Genomic DNA, 20,389 nt, shown 5'->3' on the forward strand with positions numbered 1-20,389 from the left:
CTACAGTTTACAAAGCTTTTTTTAAAAGGCATCACTGAATGTATTTAAATGACTATACATCAAAGCATCACTGGAAAGAAAAGACAGCTCCATCCTAAACAATACACAGGGAACCTCCAAATTCCGTCAGAAACATTTTGTAATCTTTAGCACACCCAGACCTCTCTGCTCAAAACCCTGGGACAAAACGCAGGTAAGTTCATAGCAGGAATATGGATTCTGATGCTTAGGCTTGTTGAAAGAAAGAAGGGGCTGGGAGACTCCAATAGCCCAAAGCAGATCCTACAAAGATCAAGAATTTTGTTAATATATGTGACTATGTTTCAAGAGAACTAGTATCTCAATCAATACTGCACATTATGGAGAGCATTTTTAATCTGAATTTAGTAGAAAATGCAAATGAGAAAGGACTTTACTTCCATTTCAATGATGTTTCCTGCTGTCATCCTTTGTAGTGGTTAATTCTATGCATCGACTTGACTGGGCCACAAGGTGCCCAGATGTGTGGTCAAGCACTAATCTGGGTGTTTCTATGAGAGAGTTTAGGGATGAGTTTAACACTTAAGTGGATAGACCAAGTAAAGCAGACTGCCCTCCCTCGTGTGGGTGGGCCTCGTCCAATCAGCAGAAGGCCTGGCTAGAACAAAAGGTCTGACCCTCCCCAAGCAAGGGAGAATTCCTCCTCCGTGACGGGCCTCCAAACTGGGGTGTCAGCTTCTTTCCTGGCTTTTGATGACTAGAACTGAAATATTGGCTCATCCTGGGTCTCAGGCCTGCCAGGCTTCAGATGCAAACCACACTGTCCACTCTCCTAGGTCTGTAGCTGGCTGACTCACCACAGATCTTGGGACCTGCCCATCTCCATACTCACATGAGCCCATTCCTTATAATGACTCTCTTTATGAATATATTTTTTACACATCGTATTGGTCCTGTTTCTCTGGAGAACCCTGACTAATACCGCCTTCATTCCCAAAGTGCTCTGTGGCAGAGTAAGCCATCATTAGTCACACATCTAGTGCATGTGTAAGGACAATACTTATCTTGTTTTAAAGGTCATGGTTCTTTATGGACAGAATCAGTCAGAGAGGTTAAATGAGGATCTGAGGTTGGATAAGTAACAATGATTTTTCTTTCTATAGACTCACCGCAGTTGTAGAGAAGGACATGAGAGAATATGCAGATAAAGTCTGGTGAGGACATGGATTCAGGTGCTTGGGTTAATTGGAAAGAAGAGAGAAGTACAAATACCAGACCCACGAGCTCAATACACATCTTGTAATACCGGGAATGCCAGTGGACACAGGCAGTGAGGGCTGCCAGGCCGTTATTCCTCAGCAGAGGACACTGAGGCTCAGGAAGGCAATGTCTTGACCAGGGTCTCACAATACGCTGCCCTTCCAGGCTGGCCAAGGCCCAAAGCTGATCCTAATGGGAACAACATGTGGGAACAGGCTTCCACAGAGCACTTGGAACACAGCCCCTGAGCCCAGGTCTTCTTGCTCATAAGGCTGGTGTCTAGTAATTACTTTGCAACTTTCATTTAAATTTTCATCTAATCATCAACTATATTTCTCCCCACAAATCCCCAGGTGTTCTGTAGAGAAGCTGTAAGACTATCTGCTCTCTCATTTGGGTGAACATCTTGCCTCTCAATTTCCTACCAGCCTTGATATTCAAGTTTGGCCCAAATTCAACGTAACATTAACTAAAAGGAAAACATGTTTTTTATCCCTTTATCCCTCAAAGGATGAGATAAAGATACATTGTTTTTAAACGAAAGAGAGAAACAGAAGACAGTTTTGTATCTATCATACATGCTACCTCAGAAAATTTCTTCATCATTATGAAAATAGTAATATTATCCAATCTCACATTTATCAGGGAATTTCTAGAGATTTTTTCCTAATATGATCAAAAATGAAAATGCCCCACATCAGTTCCTGTAAACCAAGACAGTTTCCCCCTTCTTTCTACGTTCTACTGAGAATTGTGCCTAGACATTTTTTTATTTCATCTGGACATGAAAATTAAAACTCAACTGCTATGTAGCTTGAGCTTTCATTTCTTAGCACAAAACACAAAATTAATATGAATGCAAAGGAAGTTTTCTCTTTCATTTGTAAAAGAAAAATTATTAATAAAAAAAATTGAGGAAAACTCCCATTATTTAGCACTGATTCAAACACAATGCAAAAATTTCCTCTTTATGGCTAATACATCTATATTTATTTAATGAGCTCAGAAAGGCTATGGTTCACTCTAGAAAGTGGGAGGGAAAGGAGATGAAGGCTAATGCTAAAAATAACAGATGAATAAGTGATGCATTAAAAAGATGACAAGTACATTCCTGCCACACCCAACACTCCTAGAAAAATATTTTCTACCGTTTAGCCATTTGATCACAGTATTCAGTCATTTGTCCATTTCTAAGTTGGTCCTTAGAGATAATTAGTTTTTCCTTTTTTGGCAGAGTAAGTTGAAAAACTCCCATACAATATTTTCCAAGCACTAAAACCGACCTCCACAGAAGAACCCAGCTAGTAACACAGAAAACACTGGAGTTAACTGGTAGGTAGAGCAACCAGCTACTGGTTTAGAATATTGGTTATGTTTTATTTTTCCCTTTGAGATATTCACATGCCATCAAATTCACTTGACAAATGCATTCATAATAAATATATTTCCCATCATATCAAGCTCAAGCATTCAAGTTAAGAAAACAAGCAAATTAAAGATTCATTTCTACTTGACACAAAACTGTGCATCACCTGGTTCCTTGGCGAGCAAAGCACAATCTGATTCACAAATCTTTTTGCGAGGCTGGATCCCATTAGAAGTGTGGATTTGTGTTCAAGCTCAGACACTTGACACTGTGTGATGACATTGGACTGTTTCCTGCATCTGTCCCAGCGTCTACACACTCATCCATCAGATGGGTGATACAGACAACCTGACCATGTGGAGTGACTGTAGAATCACACAGGATCCTGGCCTGAGGAGTCCTGAGTGGTAGCCTTGGAAACCATGAGGATGAAGAGTGAGACAGGAAAGGAGATGCTCACTGGTGAATGAAAGAGCAAAGCCCGAAGCAAAGGAGCAGGAGCTGGTGAGAGGCTGGGGTGGGGACCAGCCCAGGGAAGAGGGAAGGAGACACAGGTGTGTCCATGATCTACCTGGAACCAAGTACCAGGGAAACAGATGGTGGGGAGAGGCAGTTACTCATCCCTTAGGAGCTCTTATTTTATTCTAGGAGTGACCTTATACACAAAGGGATAATTACAAAACTGTGTGTGAGATAAAGAGCGACCCTGAGAATTATCAGAGCATAGTAGGGTCCCTGATGGAGGGGTGGGGAGGGCGGTCAAGGGCAGCTCCTTGGAGGAGCTAAACCCTTCATCACAGACAGGCAAGGATGAGTCCAATGATGGGGGAGGGGGCGGGGCAGTCTGCAAGTAGGCATGTGGTCCACGTGGGTCCTCTCTGCCTGAGGGAAAATCCAAAGAAAGAAGTGGAACCCACAGGAAGCTCGATGTTGCAGCTAAAGGTCAAGGAGGAGAGATGTCATCAGGGACTTTATCTTGTAAGCAACAGGGAGCCACTGCGCGATTTTTAATCCCAGGAATCCGATGGTCAGATTCTCTTGTTAGATGCAAACCACTCTGGCCTTGTGTGGCCCAAGCACCTGAGGAAGGGCAAAACCTGCAGCCTTAGAGAGAAGAGAGAAGACAGTTCTGCTACACCTCACCTCTCACCACTTACCCATCATGTGCTGAAAATTCAAACTGCCAGGATGACCGCATTATTTCAGAGCACTCTGCCTTGGCTCACGCCAACCCCTGGCCTGGAATTCCCTTTGCTATTCCTCTCCTGATTAACTCCTCATTCTTTGAGAAGCAATTCGAGCATCGATCCTCCAGGAAGTCCTCCCTGACTACATATGAGGCTGAACTCCCCATGTGTCTTTCACAACACTCTGGAATATCATCTGCTCCCAATTCATTCTATTATGTCAAAATTATGTGCTTAGCTGTCTATCACCCTGCTTGACCAGGAGCCCCCTGAGGGCAAACACAGCGTCTTCTTCAAATTCGCAGTTTGCACGCTCACCTGGCCCGGAGTCTGAACTAACTGAATGTTAACTTCCCGTCCTCAGCACTTCCTCTATGTGCCACCCCCTCCGGCCTGCTGCAGGATGCCTTGTCCTGCCTAGCCCCTGGTAATCTGGCCTTGTCTCCCTCAAACCCCCTTCACAAATACACTCCAATGCTCTGTTCCCCGTACTGCTTCCACCCACATGCCCTAGAGCCCTAGATCATATTTTCCTCAAGGTTTTGTTCCTTTTGTTCCCTTCACTGCAGTTTCCAGTGGTCTGAGCTCAATCCATCCTTTTTTGATTTTAAAACTTTACACAAGGGCTTGCCTAGTGGCTTAGTGGTGAAAAGTCTACCTGCAGATGCAGGAGAAAGGTTCGATCCCTGGTCCGGGAAGATACCACACGTTGCAGAGCAACTAAAACCATGTGCCACAACAACTGAGCCTGTGCTCTAGAGCCCGTGAGAAGCAGCTACTGAGCCCCTGTGCTCCTGCAACAAGAGAAGGCACCACAATGAGAAGGCCTCGCACCGCAACTAGAGAGTAGGTCCTGCTCTGCAACCAGAGCAAAGCCTGCAGGGCAGTGAAGACCCAGCCCAGCCATAAATAAATAAATAAATATTTTTTAATTAAAAAAACTAAGTAAATATTGAAAACAGAGCCCATGGTTCACAAAACCCAGAGCAGTCCCAAACCCACCAGCTGACAGTTTGTTCCTTCAGGGTCTCACCTCCCTGCTCCTAACTGACCCCGGGAGGTGAGAAAGGCCCAGAGAGAGTCAGGATGGGGAGAGGGAGCCATCCGGGAGGAGGCCAAGATCGCCTTAGGGTGGGGCGGTTTTAGTCACTTGTTTTGTTCACTTGCTTAAAATACTAAATGGAAAGGAAAATCAAGTACTAACTGGACTTAATTTACAGCTCTTCCTCCCTCAGAACTTCAAAAGGAACTGCCTTGTGGACGGTCTGCTCCCAATTGGACATGCCCAAATGCAAATGGTGTCATCCCGCCCCACAGGCCCCAAAAGGCCTGGGGACAAGAGCACATGATGGTCTCTTCTAAGCCAAGCGTGTCCCCACATGACGGCTTGACACTCGGCTGTTATTACTGCAATAGCGACTTTATCTGAAAAGGGAATTGACAAGGAGCTCCTCCAACCAAAGCTCTTCAAAGAAAACCTGTTCAGAGACTTTATCTCGCATAATGTAATGTACTCTCTCAGTTCAGCTCTCATTAGGCGACAAGTTGACTAGCTCTGGGGTTCTTGGGATCTCTGGGGAAAAGTGCTGCGTAAATAAATTATTTCCTTGTATGTAAAATAAAATAGACTGAGGTTGAGAGTTTTCAATGGTAATTGGATAAAGCACTGCTCTTTTAAAGACGTTTTTAAAAGGCACTTTAGAGAAAACTATATACTTCTGGGATATTTAGGAGATCGTGTTCTTATTGATTTGATTTGTAAATACCTTTGCCTTTATATGTCATAGAGCATTCTCTAGTCCAAAACCATCTCATAAAAGTAATCCTAAGCATGTGCCTGCTTCCCCCCTGCTTAATGCTTCATACTCTGTGTCTGCAAGTATAGAGAAAAATAGCTTTCTTTACAACCATCTGGCAAGTGAGTTAAGAACAGTGGGCACAGCGAATGTAGCTCACGTTACCTGCCGCAAAGCCCTCTGGGAAAACATGAATAAATTACAACCTTAAAAACTGTGGGTCTGGTACGGAGAATATTTTCAGGTGGAATGCCTAAAGATCAACCCAATTGTTTCTTACCAGAAATTCAGCAGCATAATATGAGAAGGTGATTGTGTGCAGGGGAGGGGATCAAGGGAAGGGTGTGGGGGAAGGGGTGCGAGCAAGGGGGAGGGAGTGGGAGAGGGGAAAACCAAAATGAAAACTCAGTAGTATTAGCGCAGTGCTTTAAATACTCATGCAATGATTCTGCCCAAGAATGCACACGGGTCACAAGTCATAATTACCCTAATTCGTTAAAAGAGTTCCTCTCCGGGCCATCCAACCACCAGGGACCCTTGGATCTGTGTAGGGGGGCATATGAAAGTAATTTCCCTCTTCCAAGAAAAAAACAGCACCAATTTTGACATCATAAATGAAGCATTTACCAACAGTGAAAAAAAATTAATGAAAATTTCGTTTTAATTAATGAAAATTTTAAAAATTAATGAAAATTCAAATTAAAAAAAAATGTTTGCTTGGACTTCTTGTGGCCATAAACAGAGAAAGAAAACAAGAGGCCAAAAAAAAAAAAAAAAAAAGGCCAGGACCAGCTCAATGTTGCCCAATTTCCCTTTCCTCTACCTGACCTAAACATTTGACAACACATAAGGACCTGAAAACTCCAAGTTGGGTGTCCAGGAGACTGAAGTATGGCTTTAAATGTTAGCGAGCCAGTTAAAACCATACCTTCTCCCACTACAATCAGAATGAGATTCTAACTGCGGCCCTTGAGCCCACGCGCGGCATCTCTGATGACAGACAGACTACCGTGGCTTTTGGATCCTGGAAATTCAGGACCACGAGGGAGACATGGTGTGAAGAAAACCCTTCTCCTCCTCAGGCTTTTCTGCTTGTCATGTGAATTGGGACACAGCATCACATCCCTGCCTGCCCCAGACAGAAAGCTGAGAGGTCAGGGCCTGCCCCTGGGCCAGACCTCTTCCCAGACAGGAGCCGGGACAGGCTCTGGGAATGAAGCGGCCAAGGGCAGAGACGTGTCTGTCCCCCGCAGATTCGGCCTTGTCAAAACCCCCAAAACCTTCCACTCCCACCATTCTCCTTGCCAGCTTCAGCTTCCTTTTCAGTTCCTTGGCAAAACTATCCGTATGTTCTAGTTTGTAGTTTGCGAGCTGTCACTCTTTAAATAAAGAGCATATTTTGGAACTTCCTTGACAGTCCAGGGGTTAAGACTTTCCACTGCAGGGGACGCAGGTTCAATCCCTGACTGGGGAACTAAGATCCCACATGCCACACTATAAATCAATCGTCTGTTTGAGGAACCTTTCAATTCAGGTGGATAGGAAACTATCTTTAATACTCTATAAAATTATCGAAAATGATGCATTGGGAGAAACATCTTCCATATAAATTGTTAAACTTCTGTCGTGTTACTCTGGTCCAGACCTTCACAGCTGCACATGCAGACCAGGGTCATTCTGACCCCTATCCAAGCCACTGCCAGATTAATCTTCCAAAGAGGATGCATTCACCATGCTTTCATCACAATTTAAAAACGCATGTTCCTCCCTTAGGTCTATAGGCTTACCTCCCAGTGTTATCTCACAGACTCTGAAAAAGCTACACCAGTCACTGCCCCACCAAACCTCCATCTCTTCATCCCTTCCCAGCCCACATCTCGGCTCCCGTGTGCTCAGGAGACCCAAGCCCCACTCTGTTACTCCTACACGTGACCCTTGAACAATAAGGATGTGAACTGCACGGGTCCACTTACACACAGATTTTAAGTAAATACTACAGTACTATATGACTGTGGTTAGTTGAAAACAGAGGGCCAACTATAAGTTACATGTGGCTTTTCGACTGCCAGAGGGTCAGAGCCCATAACCCTGGTGTTACTCAAGGGTCAACTAGACTACCAAATTGCCTACCATGTGCTACACTCTCTTCCCAATAGGGTTTGGCTTTCATACTTACACATCTCTTGCCAATTTTTTAAGGTCCTATTCTTCCAGGAAGTTTCCTCCACCTCCTCAAAATCATAGCACAAGCTCAACCCCTGATCCCTCGCAGCATCTATGACTATGCCCTAATTTACATCATTCTAGAATATTCATTAGTTTTATGCTTATGAGGCCTGCTTTCTAACTAAATGATACATTTCTTAGAAACGGGATCTGTATTTTAAAATTATGTTTATTTGTTGAAGCTATAGGCATCTGTTCAGATCAGATCAGTCGCTCAGTCGTGTCCAACTCTTTGCGACCCCATGAATCGCAGCACGCCAGGCCAGATGGACAAATAGTAAGAGGGAAGGATTGGGTAGGGAGAAAGACAACACAAGATACCAGAAAAAGAGAAGCAAAGACAGATCCAGGTCTCACCAGAAAATCTATTCAACTGCACTGTCATTTAGAAACACTTGATGTGGGGGCAGGAGATGGGAATTACTTGGTTATTTTACTATTGCCAACTGACAGATTCCAAATTCTTAATGTGTCACAAATATATCATTTGAATGCAAGCCTTTCATCAGTTTCTTATTTACAGCCAGGAATTTCTTTCCACACATTCTAAGTTCTTCATGTATACGGAGACAGAAAAAAAAATTCTAAGCAAGGTTAAATATTCAGACACAAAGAGAAGATTATTTGTGATTTAAGTCAAATGCTGCAGACAAAATTATTTCTATGGGGAATCTAAATTGTTGTGTTGCCATGGAATTTTTTTTTTAAAGAACCTAGTCTCTCTATAATAATTTACAAAGTGAAAAGGATGAAAGATTCAGGCACACGCTAACCCATTTCAGCCTATCCCTCTTCAAGTTCCCAAATCATCAGACACTGATTTTGAAGGGGACTGTATTGGATACTGTTGTGTACCACCTGATTCCCCTTTGAAGACAAAGGCATTCTTCCCCTTAGCTGCTCATGGCTCACAAATAGGTCTCTCTTTGGGAATCAGCCCCCCTCTGACAGCAGCTACCTTGATCAGTTGACATGGCATGCCCCACTAGAAGCAAGCAACTCTGAATGGCCATCCCAGCTGCTAAGCCCCCTGTGGAACCAGCTCCGCACAATTCAGAACTAGAGTCTCTCCTTAATTCCCTGATGGCTCAGAGGGTAAAGCATCTGCCTGCAATTCGGGAGACCCACGTTCGATTCCTGGGTTGGGAAGATCCACTGGAGAAGGAAATGGCAACCCACTCCAGTATTCTTGCCTGGAGAATCCCATGGACAGAGGAGCCTGGTAGGCTACAGTTCACAGGGTCGCAAAGAGTTGGACACAACTGAGCGACTTCACTTCACTCCCTTACTCCTGAGAGCATTCCTAATAAAACTCCTCACATGCAAATCTCTCAGTCTGTTTCCCAGGGAACCTGACTGAAGAGATGGGTGCTAGAAATTTCACTGATACTTGTCTAAGTGTTCCGGTTGTCTGAGCAAAGGAAGACTGACACTAAGCTGCTTCCCATCCTGTAAAATGCAAGCAGCATAGACAGTAGCTGCTTAATTACTAGATGAATGTGGAAACAGGCCAAAGAAAGCATTTTCTTTAGCACCTCATCTGTTAGAAAAAACAAGCCAAAAAAGTAGTGTTTTTCCCCCAAACCCACAGATACAGGAATAGCTGTGTTATACCAAACCACTGAAGGCTGAGCACCAAAGAACCAGTGCTTTCTCACTGTGGTGTTGGAGAAGACCCTTGAGAGTCCCCTGGACAGCAAGGACATCAAACCAATCAATCCTAAAGGAAATCAACCCTGAATATTCAAAGGAAGGACTGATACTGACTTTGGCCACCTGATGCAAAGAGCCGACTCACTGGAAAAGACCCTGATGCTGGGAAAGATTGACGGCAGGAGGAAAAGGGGGTGACAGAGGAGGAGATAGTTGGATAGCATCACCAACACGTTCAGTGGACATGAGTTTGAGCAAACTCCAGGAGATAGTGAAGGACAAGAAAGCTTATGTGTTGCAGGTCGTGAGGTTGCAAAGAATCAGACACGACATAGCAACTGAACAACAACCAAACTACCGTTTTTGAAGCCATCCTCTGTCTTAGAATCATACCTGTCTAATCTTCCAGTAGTTTTATTATACAAATTTTGTTCCAAAAGTGACAATATTCACAGAATCAGGAGCTCCTCGATACGAGGAAACAAGATTTGGTCATAAAATGTTCCACTATACGTATACAGCCACCAAAGCAGATCATATTTCCCATATGACGAAAGTGAGCCATTTAAGTACTTGAACCAAGAGACCACAGAAACTATTTCCACCAGAGGTGTAAGAACCAGCTCCCACATCTGAGTTTGCCTCGAGGGAGGTGAGTAACAGGAGACACTCATACATAATCTGTACCTGGTTCTCTATGGCCTTCCTGTTCTTTGGGTCGCTCACCACGGACAGCTGCAACTCCGCCATCTTCTTCATCTTGCTGTCCATGTCTATCTTCTGGAGGAGGTTTCTGGTCTGGTTCTTCAGCAGCCGGACTGTGTCCTCTTTGCCGTGTTTCTTTGCGAAGAGGGAAGCGCAGGCCGAGTGGATGGCAGTGACCCAGTTCTCCAGGTCTGTCTGGCTGGTGGCCTAAACACAAAGGGGGCAGGGGTTAGGGAGGGGGAAGCGATTTGGAACTGTTTCTCCACAAAAGTGTTCTCCCAAGTGGCAGCCTGGGCTTGGATGTGTAAAACCCCCAAATACCTCCACTTCATAAAAACTGTTTAAGTTTAAAAAACACACTCAACACAGATCTGCAGGCTTCCGTGACTCCAGGGGGCCTGTGAGAGCATCAAGGGTGTCACATGGCCCCAGATACGACGGGAAGACAAACCAGAATCAAGCTGTTCATGCAGCAAGAGAGTAACAAAAATACAAAAAAAGAGAAAAACGGTATATTCACGCAGTGTACATCTCGTCGCTCTCTAAAAAAGCAAGCTACCTTCATAATTTTAATAAGACGAGGAAATATTAGGAGCAAAATGCTACATTTTGAAACCTGGATATGAAACTGCGTCCATGGTATGGACTCAATTATGAAAAACTATAATAAAAGAACTTTTCCAGGAGGGCACAATAATATTAAAACAGTTGTCTGTAAATACTGAGAATTTGAGTGGAATATTGGAAATACGGGGCTTCCCAGATGGCATTAGTGGTAAAGAACCTGCCTGCCAATGAAGGAGATGTAAGAGACATGGGTTTGATCCCTAGGTCAGGAAGATCCCCTGGAGGAGGGCACGGCAACCCACTCCAGTATTTTTGCCTGGAGAATCCCATGGATAGAGGAGCCTGGAGGGATACACCCCATGGGGTCTCAAAGAGTCGGACATGACTGAACCAACTTAGCACACATGCAGGCACACAGGCACCCAAGAAATGCTTGCTCGGTGAATGAATGAATGGTGATAGCCCCATGGTGCCTGGCAGTCAGCAGAGGCCACTTCTCTTGCTTAAACTTTAATCCAAAGTTTAACGGCTTTTACTCTATTTTATTGCTAAGTCATGCCTCTTAATTCATATCCTTCTCGTCCTAACACGACATGAGATCTCGCCTCCACCCTCCATTTAGAAAGCTCAGCAGTACCTGGAACAGGTAGACATCCCCAAAGGAGTTGCTGAGGCAGAAGACATTTTCCTTCTTGGGATGTTCCGGGACAGACTGCACTATGCTGTCTTCTGCAAAGAGGGCACAGCGGGGGGCACTGCTCTGATCCATAGAATTCTTCCCGTAGGTCTCGTAAAACAGCAGCGTGCATCCTGTGAAAGAGAAAAGCACAGTACGGCCCCTGTCACAGGTCCTGAGGACCCATGTAGGAAAGGAACGAGAAGAAGGGAGATGAGGGAAACATGGTCACACAAGTTTACAATGGAACCCAGCACAGCATAGAAATCAGGAGAAAAAAAGTACACGACCCCAGCTCTGTCCCCGGGGATGGCATCCCTGAGGAAGCGCTTTCTACCTCCCTGGTACTCTCTGATCTCTGAGTACTCTGAGCGGGGCACTGAGTGATCTCTCCTCCCACAATCAACACGCATCCAAAGGCAGAGGCTGTGAGAGCCTCTTAGAATAAGGGGAAGGGGCATGAGGTTATGGCCTAAGGCACTGCTGCAGGCCTGAGCCAGTCCCTTGTTCCAGCCACTGATGTACTGAGAAATAATCCTCCCATCTTTCCATCAGGAAACGTCTGACTGATGCTACTGCTGCACATACAACATCCCATGACCCGGGGACCTGAGGACCAGGGTAGCGGTGCCAGCTCCACCCCAGTCCAAATTCTTTCCAATGGTTCCCTTAACACTGAGCTCCCAGTGGCCGGGGCTTGAATCTTTCTATCTAGAGGAAGTAAAATTCATTTCGGGCAGATACCAAGATGCTGCCAGCCTTAGCATCCCACGTATTGTGCATTCTGAGGGACAGCATATCCCCCCCTGCCAACATTCTGCCCGGGGAAGTCCCCTGTGGACCACGCGTAAATCCACTCATTGGAAAAGACAGCTGGAAAGCAGAATCACCCTTGTTAAAGTTTTATTACATCCTCCAAAGCCTAAAAAACATGTGTGCCATTAGCATACCTATACATTCAATGTAGGTGGGCAACCAGATGGTTGGCTGATAGCTGCTCTCTTAAAAGCACTGCTTCGACTTTATTTACATAGATACTACAAGGATAATTTTAAAACTCTGCTTAAATGTATGTGTGTGTGTGTATACCTATATATATATATATGTTAACTACAATTAAATCAAACAGTTAAGCCAATTAAATCAAACAGTTAAGCCCAAATATTACAGCTTGGATTCTAAGCCAAGAAAGCTGAACTCAACAATACTGAATTCCCAGAGGAAAGAGGCAAAGAAAAGCACATGGGATAGGTTATGCTGGGGGGGAAAAAACATCTTCATGCCAACCCTTTCTTGGGCTGCAAAGGAAACAAAGGGATGCGTGCTTTATAACACTGTCACCCAGAGAGTATCCTTTATCCACGGGGCTTCAAATGCTTAACAAGCAAGGGCCCGGGCAGGCCCATGGATCTTACAATGGTCAGAGACAAGTCAGGACCATCCGTGCCCCTGAAGCCAGCAGCCAGAGGTTCCCCGGGCAGCTGCCAGGATGGGAGACAATGTTCTAGAGACGTCCTCTTTCAACCTTAAGTGACACCTGCCCACACCTCCCCCAGGGGCCTCCAAGCACCTGGCACTACAAACATCTCCGGGAGCACAAACTCTGGAAAGCGCTAGGTTTTTGGGTCTTCCCTTCATGTATTTTTTATACTAATTCACCATCAGCTTGTCTTCTACCTATTAGTCCTGTCCAAACCTTGATAAACCAGAATAAACTCAGTGTCTCTTCCCGAAGACCGCTATACTCACGGTCACCCCAGTTCTCAGTCCTCTGGGTTAAATGTTGCTAAATCGTTGTCATCCTCCATACTGCACAGCTCTACAGCCCCTCGGTGTCACCCATGGCTGTGCTTCTCGAAGCAGGATATGGACACACAAACGCACACCACCACCCCATGGGGTGTGCGCTGGGGCTTTCAAAGCCACAAGGCAAGCAGGGAAGGCATCCTGCTTTCAGCGTCGCAAAGCATCCATTTTAGTAAACAAACTTCACGTTGAAGAAGTGTCTGACATGCTCTAGAGACACACCTCCCTCTCCCGCACTTGGGTAGTTCTTTAATCATTAAACTTTAAAAGCATCAACTTATCCCTTAAAAATGTTATCTTGCTGGATCCAATCCATTATTCCAGCTTTCCAAATCTCTTCCGTCCTCCCACAGAAGACCCCGCCTCCCCCAGGGGGTCGCCCTTTGCCTTCCTGAGCCACAAGATACCACAAGGATCCAATCGAGAACTGGAAAAGAGGGCTGCACCTGTGAGGGATGCCGGGTCTCGGCTTGCATAAAACCTCCAGTTTGCTGGGGGAAGGTGTTACCTAGAGAAGAGATGGCTTCTCCATGTCCCTTTCCCAGAGGGTGCTGGGTAATGAATTGATGCCAGCTCCCCAAAGCTCACAATTTCTAAATATGGGGAGCACTGCAGATAGCTCCGGGCCTTTCACCTGCACTTTGTCCAGCGTGACCCCCGTTTCTGCCTTCTCCCGTGACAAGGAAGGGTGCCAGCTGCTACTGAGGAACCACACCAGGTTCCTCTGACAAAGGGTCTCAGGACAGCTGTGCAGAAATGCCCGGGGCTGTGGGGTTGCTCAGCGTTCACATATGTATAAATCAACGCGATGCTGATTCAAAGCCTCAGATCGCTTCAAATAATCTATCCATCCACAATGAGAGAGGTAATTATAATTTTTAAATGGTAAGGCTTGTGAAAAACTTTTATCATCCTCACAAAGCAAAGGCTTTCTCCTATTTCTTCTGCATCAAAAAAACAAAACAAAACAAAAACAAAGCACGTGTTTGTGATGACAATAAGGCGCTCTTAGCTCATCAGCGTGGGGTGACACAAACCAAACGACGCGGATGACTCTTCACTGTGCAAGCTGGGGAGGACTGCCTCTCTGGGGTTCTGAACATGTGTACAATCCATGCTCAACGTTCCAAATAACTCAACTACACTAGTTACTTATCCAGGGCTCCCCTCCCATCCCCCAAATGCAGGACAAGCATTAAAGAGTGGTACAGAAACCCCTATAAAATAATAAGCAATAGTTGTTACATTCAATCATCACTCAATAGAATGAAGGATGCATACGACTGTTAAGTGAACACATTATACAGGTTTGAGAAGGTGTTTTAGGAAAGCAGGCTGGACAGTTCTGGATCAGATGCCTGCACGTGAACTCCAGTCCAGCCTGGACTCGCTGACATTTCCTAGGAAAGAGGAGAGCAGAGGAAAGAACTCCTGGGACCCCCTGGGTGGTGAAGACCACGTACCTTTAAGTGTCACCCAATACTGCTTCCATTTCCTCCGGGCCACCAGTTCCAGCTTCCTTTCCTTCTGCAGAGTGACGAGGGGTTTGAAGAAGAGCCACCCGGCTTTGCGCACCACCCCTTGTTCCTTCTCAAAGAGCAGGTCCAGTTGCTCCAAAGAGCTGAGCGACTCGCTGCTGGACTCGGCCGTCTCCGTGGACGTCTCGAGGTTCTCCGTGTTGGTCCTGCTCATCTCCAGCTCTCGCATGAAATTCTCATAAATGTTCTGCTGGAGGGGGTCGCTGCCGATCGCATGAGCGGATTCGCTTCTATGGGACAGGATCTGAGCGGAGCCCCCTGACCACAGGGACAAGGACCCCTGGGAGGGCCCCTGCGTGTCCACGTTCAGCCCATCCGAACGGCTGTCAAAGTAGTCACTGCCCTCCTTGGACCTCGGCTCCTGTGAGCAACGCAGATGACCACCCATCAGAGGTTATGTATAGCCAAAGCACCTCTTCCCCAACATGGCGTGCATGTAATAGTGTGGCTTGCTAATAGAAATGCTGCAAAGCAAGAGTCTTTTTTTTTTTTTTTTTTTTTAAATGCAGCAAGTCTGCAAACCAGAAAGAATCATAGAGACAGTACAGCTCGAACCAGTGTATAGGCAGGGGAGTCAATGCTTAAAAAGTGTAAACCAACCATCCCTGAGCATCCTAAATCTAGGGCTTCCCAGATGGCACTATTGGTAAAGAACCTGCCTGCCAGGAGATGTAAGAGACACAGGTTTGATCCCTGGGTCGGGAAGATCCTCTGGAGGAGGAAATGGCAACCCACTCCAGTATTCTCACCTGGAAAATACCTTAGACAGAGGAGCCTGGTGGGCTACAGTCCATAGGGTGGCAAAGAGTTGGTCACAACTGAAGCAACTTAGCATGCACACATCCTAAATCTAACCTACGCTTGGCATCAAAAAATGAGTTAGTATATTCAAAACATACTAGTGAAGATTTCTGGCTAATTTCTTGGCTAACTATGAATCAGGATCTTCCAGGAAAGAATTCATGTTCTTGCAGTCTTCTTTTCTTTCTGGATCATTTTTAAGCTAAACAGGAGAAGCACTAGTTTCAGGGTCAAGGGGGGTGTTATTATATATAAACGTTTCTTCCACTCCCCATAGTGAACAGTTTCAGCTTCTGAACCCCTGCTCAGGTCTAGACATTAAGATCGTTAGCATCATATTAATATTTTCCCTCTTTGGATAGTAAAAACCATGCACCTGGGCTCCTTATCCACAAAGGGTTCTTGTTAAGAACCATAGCTATTTCACTGTAGTTATTTCATAACTAATATATTTTACTTAATTTGGGAATTTTTTCATGAAAAGAATATACTGTTTATTCATTCCCATTGTTTTATTTGAGCACTCATTTTATTCCAAGCACTGGGAATACCAAAGCAAGATTCTTTAATATTTATTCTGACACAAAATGAGACATAAGCATTTCTAAATAAAATTAGGTTTATCTAATAACCACTGCCCCACTTAAGACAACACGCACTGAATATTGAACTGGCTGTGCACAGAGCTGAAAACAAGAAGGTTTCCTCTAACACCTAGACTAGAGGTCTAGTCATTTAAGAAGAATAACTTGCACAGAGGCCATTCATCGGTCAATAGCAGTAAGTAAATTTCTCAGCAGAGAGTGAGCTTAGGAGGACTTCCCTGGTGGTCCAATGGTTAAGAATCTGCCTTCCAGTGCAAGGGATGCAGGTTCAATCCTGGCCGGGGAACTAAGATCCCACATGTGCATGCTGCATGCTAAGTTACCTCAGTCGTGTCCGACTCTTTGTGATCCCATGGACTGTAGCCAGGCTCCTCTGTCCATGGGATTCCCTAGGCAAGAATACTGGAGTGGGTTGCCATGCCCTCCTCCAGGGGATCTTCCTGACCCAGGGATCAAATCTGCTTTTCTTATGTGTCCTGCATTGGCAGGTGGGTTCTTTACCACTAGCACCACCTGGGAAACCCACATGTCAAGAGGTAACTAAGCCCTCGAGCCACAACTAGAGACTCCACGTGCCTCAGCTGAAGAGGAGCCCACCATGAAAGATCCTGCATGTAACCAAGATCCTGAGTGCGGCAACTAAGACCCAATGTAGCCAAAAATAAACAAACAAACAAATCTTTTAAAAAATAAAATAAAGAAAGTAAGCTTGATTTATGACTTTAAAGACTCTGACATTTCAAATTTACAGCTTAGGTTAAGGTAATTCTGCAGAGACTCTTAACACACTCTAACTCACAGGCTAGTGAATTTTCAATTAGATTTCCTTCTCCATTAAAATAAAGAGGAGGGAAAATGGGGTCAAGGACCATTGTCTAAAGACTTTATGGTGAATATTCCCGTTTGGAGGGGTTTTCTTTGCAGAAATTTCATCCGGAAATCAAGTGGCAATTACCTGCTATCTTTTGTAGGAAAATCATCAATTAGACAAGTGCTTCTTGTCTAACTGTAGCACCCAAGGGCTACAAACAACTGAGCCCCAAACATAGCTATTACTAAAGAAAATATTATCTGCCACTGTGTTTATACGATATCCCATAGTCAGATTTATTTATACCCTGATGCTTATGCAAGAACTGAGCAAATAAGCCAGCTATGGTGAGTCACTTGGACAGGAAACTTTCAAAATAGTTTAAGCGTTGTTTTTTTTTCTCTCAATTGTCACTGTGTTGCTCTTCAAACGTTCCTAGGAGATGAAGGAATATTTCTCATTTAGCTCATACTGACATTATTTCAGCTATGAATAGGACTCTCTGACTCATAGCCCCAGGACACTGGGATTGCCTCTGATGGCCAGCAAGAGCTGTGATGGGGTGTTTCAAACCCAGCAGAGACCTGCCAGAGAAAAGCATCAAGTGTCAAACCGAAGTGTAACTTGTCAGCCCTCCTGACATTGGTTCTCACAAGAGGTAGACTTAAGTCATAGTGCTAACTTTTAACTGTTCAACCAGAGCAAAAGACAAATTTTCCTCCTTGAAAAATGGAGAAAAGATCACATATTTTAGCGTTTATAACTGATTCATATACACAGATATGAATTTCCCTGGTCTGTAACAAATGTGTAAAGCTTTCTATCTAGAATCCTAATAGCTAGTGACTCATTTTCAGGTTAATAGGAAGGAAGGAAGGAATATGGGAGATTCAGCCGGATTTCCTGATCACTGTGCTGTGTGTGTGACGCTAAGGTGCTGTGTTAGTCGTGTACATAAAGAAATCTAATTTTCATTCCTATCTGCATCAGATAATCATAAATGACAGGTAACATAACTTGACATTATAGCATTACAGCAGAGTGAAGAGAAACTCAAGAGACGTCACTAAATTCCTTGGGAGCTAAAAGAAAACTCTTATCGCCATTCCTCACTTTATGGGAAAAAGCACCAAATTCACCCTGTTGTTCTTCACATGCCACTGTCTTTCTTTTCATAGTAAAGCCCACTGGTCCTCTGCAGAAATTCCCTGGGACTGTGGGGCCTTCAAGGGGCAGCGAGAGTCTAAAATGAAGAGGGTCCGAAAGCCGGCGTCTCTGTGTCCTGACTCTAAGAAACTGCAGCAGCGGTCAGGGTTCACCCCTAGGGTCCCTGGCAAGACCATTCCCTGCTCCCAACCCCCATCCCTTGGAGTTCTGCGTGGTCCCGTGACCCGCTTTGACCAATAAACGCGAACAGATGTGAAAGGCGTGGCTTCTGAGTGGGCGCTTCAAAAACCATCAATAGGTTTCCTCTCCCTCTGTCCCGGAGGCTTGGGGTGTCCTGGAGGGAAACGACTCCATGGACCTGGGGCCCCAGAGGGGATCAATGCAGACCAGAGTCGCAGCTTGAGAACGACACAGACTGATTTGTGCTCAACCTCGGAGAACTGAGGGCTTTTTGTTGCCTCGGTGTAACCTGGCCCACCTGACTCACAGGATGGAAAGTTTACCAAGGACCCGTCTCAGAACAGCTGCATCACTACAAATCGTCCACCAACTTCAAACACACACTCTCCTCCTGCACACCCATCCCCCCACCCTCTATGTTTGAATATCCTTTTTCTGCCACTAAGTATCTTCACTGATGAATTTGCTTTCAGGCTGTAACTCCCCAGAGTGGTTGAAAAGCCTCCACAGAAAGGATCGCTTTTTTCACATCACTTTTTTTTATAAGTCAAAACAAGTATGTCTACCCATCATGGGAAGACCTTCTGAGTCTTAGCTGTCCTGGCATACAGAAGTCTGTGTAAGAGAATAAGCATTTGGTACCTTAACTACAGTACACTGTCACAAACTTTGTTGCTCCTACCCACTGACTGTATTTTTAAAGACCCAAACTTTGTCTTCACCTTCAATTGTAAAAGAAAAACAAAGGCAGGAGTTCCCCAGTGGCCCAGGTTCAGTCCCTGGTCGGGGAACTGAGATCCCACAAGCTACACAGTATGGCCAAAAACAAAACCCAACCAGAAAATAAAAAGAGAGAAAGAAGAAAAACAAAGGCAAGGCCAATGGAAGTGGCACACCTGCCAAAATTTTGTTCACCTTTATAAATTATCAAAATCTGACACAAGCAAAATGCAAAAAGCTGCCTTCGTAGGCCACTTTTTAAAAATCCAAAATAATTTGTTATGTTCATGTTCAATAACCCCCACGAAATTACTAGAGTACCTTGGCCATGCAGCCAAGTGGAAAAGACACACATCTGAGCTTTAGCAGAAATGGCTTTGACCCCAGCTTCTCCACTGCTGCTGCTGCTGCTAAGTCACTTCAGTCGTGTCCACTAACTAGCCATAAATCTTCAAAGTCCTTTAACATTCGTTTCTTCATTTTAAAATGAGAGGATGCGTGTGCATGCTAAATCGATTCTTTGCAACCCTGTGGGCTGTAGCCCACCAGGCTCCTGTGTCCATGGATACTGGAGTGGGTTGCCATTCCTCCTCCAGGGGATCTTCCTGACCCAGGGATCAACCCTGCGTCTCCTACGTTGGCAGGCAGATTCTTTACCACTAGTGCCACCTGGGAAGCCCAAATGAGGGGAAGTCCTTTCAGATTCGGGCTCTTTGATTTTGTAACCATTCTGTTCTTAACTCCATGGACTTACAAATCATCCGGTTAAGTCTTGGATGATCCAGACTTGCAAGAGTTCACTTCCCAGGGGTGGCTGAGCAGCAGGGGTCTGCATAGGATGGAATGTGGTCAGTCCATAGTGGCAAAGGGTCTGCTTTCAAACTGAATGGGAACGAACCAGGTATAAGCCAGGCCACACACACAGAAGAGAACATGCTCTATGCAAATGAGAGATGTGGAGGAACAGGCTCAGGGGTCCCGGGAGATGAGTGCTGAACACAAGTCGACAACACAGCATTTGCATCAAGAAGATGAGAAAGTTGTCTGCATGGGGCTGCAGGTCCCCAGAAAGTAGGAGCTATCTTTCCCTTTACATTTGATTGCTGTCAGTTGTCAAGTATACTTGGCAGCTGAGAGAAAGGTCAAAGAAATCTTTACTACTTAATGGTTTGACCTGAACAAGTAATGAGTCAGGAGGAAGCAAATTACTGCACTCAGGGATATGAAGAGTTCTGTAACAGGACACTGATCATCTATTCTTAGTCTCCTCCTGAGAGGAGGAAGAAAGGGACAAAGTAAAATACTGGGGCAGGGGGCTTGGACTTTGTGCCTAGGAAGGAAGTAAC

General features: G+C 45.0%; 1 protein-coding gene across 6 annotated transcripts in view; it reads right to left on the bottom strand.

The window, feature by feature from the left end:
* Nucleotides 1–20,389, bottom strand: part of TIAM2 (TIAM Rac1 associated GEF 2) — a 231,630-nt gene that overhangs the window by 90,611 nt on the left and 120,630 nt on the right. For all 6 annotated transcript variants that reach the window (XM_044924057.2, XM_044924055.2, XM_044924054.2 and 3 more), the window contains 3 exons: nt 14,685–15,120; nt 11,377–11,549; nt 10,155–10,379 (listed from right to left, as the gene is read on the bottom strand). In XM_044924057.2, the coding sequence (XP_044779992.2) occupies nt 10,155–10,379; nt 11,377–11,549; nt 14,685–15,120 (834 nt within the window). The remainder of the gene's footprint in view (nt 1–10,154; nt 10,380–11,376; nt 11,550–14,684; nt 15,121–20,389) is intronic.

Source organism: Bubalus bubalis, chromosome 10 (assembly GCF_019923935.1).
Source record: "Bubalus bubalis isolate 160015118507 breed Murrah chromosome 10, NDDB_SH_1, whole genome shotgun sequence".
NCBI classification, from domain to species: Eukaryota; Metazoa; Chordata; class Mammalia; order Artiodactyla; family Bovidae; genus Bubalus; species Bubalus bubalis.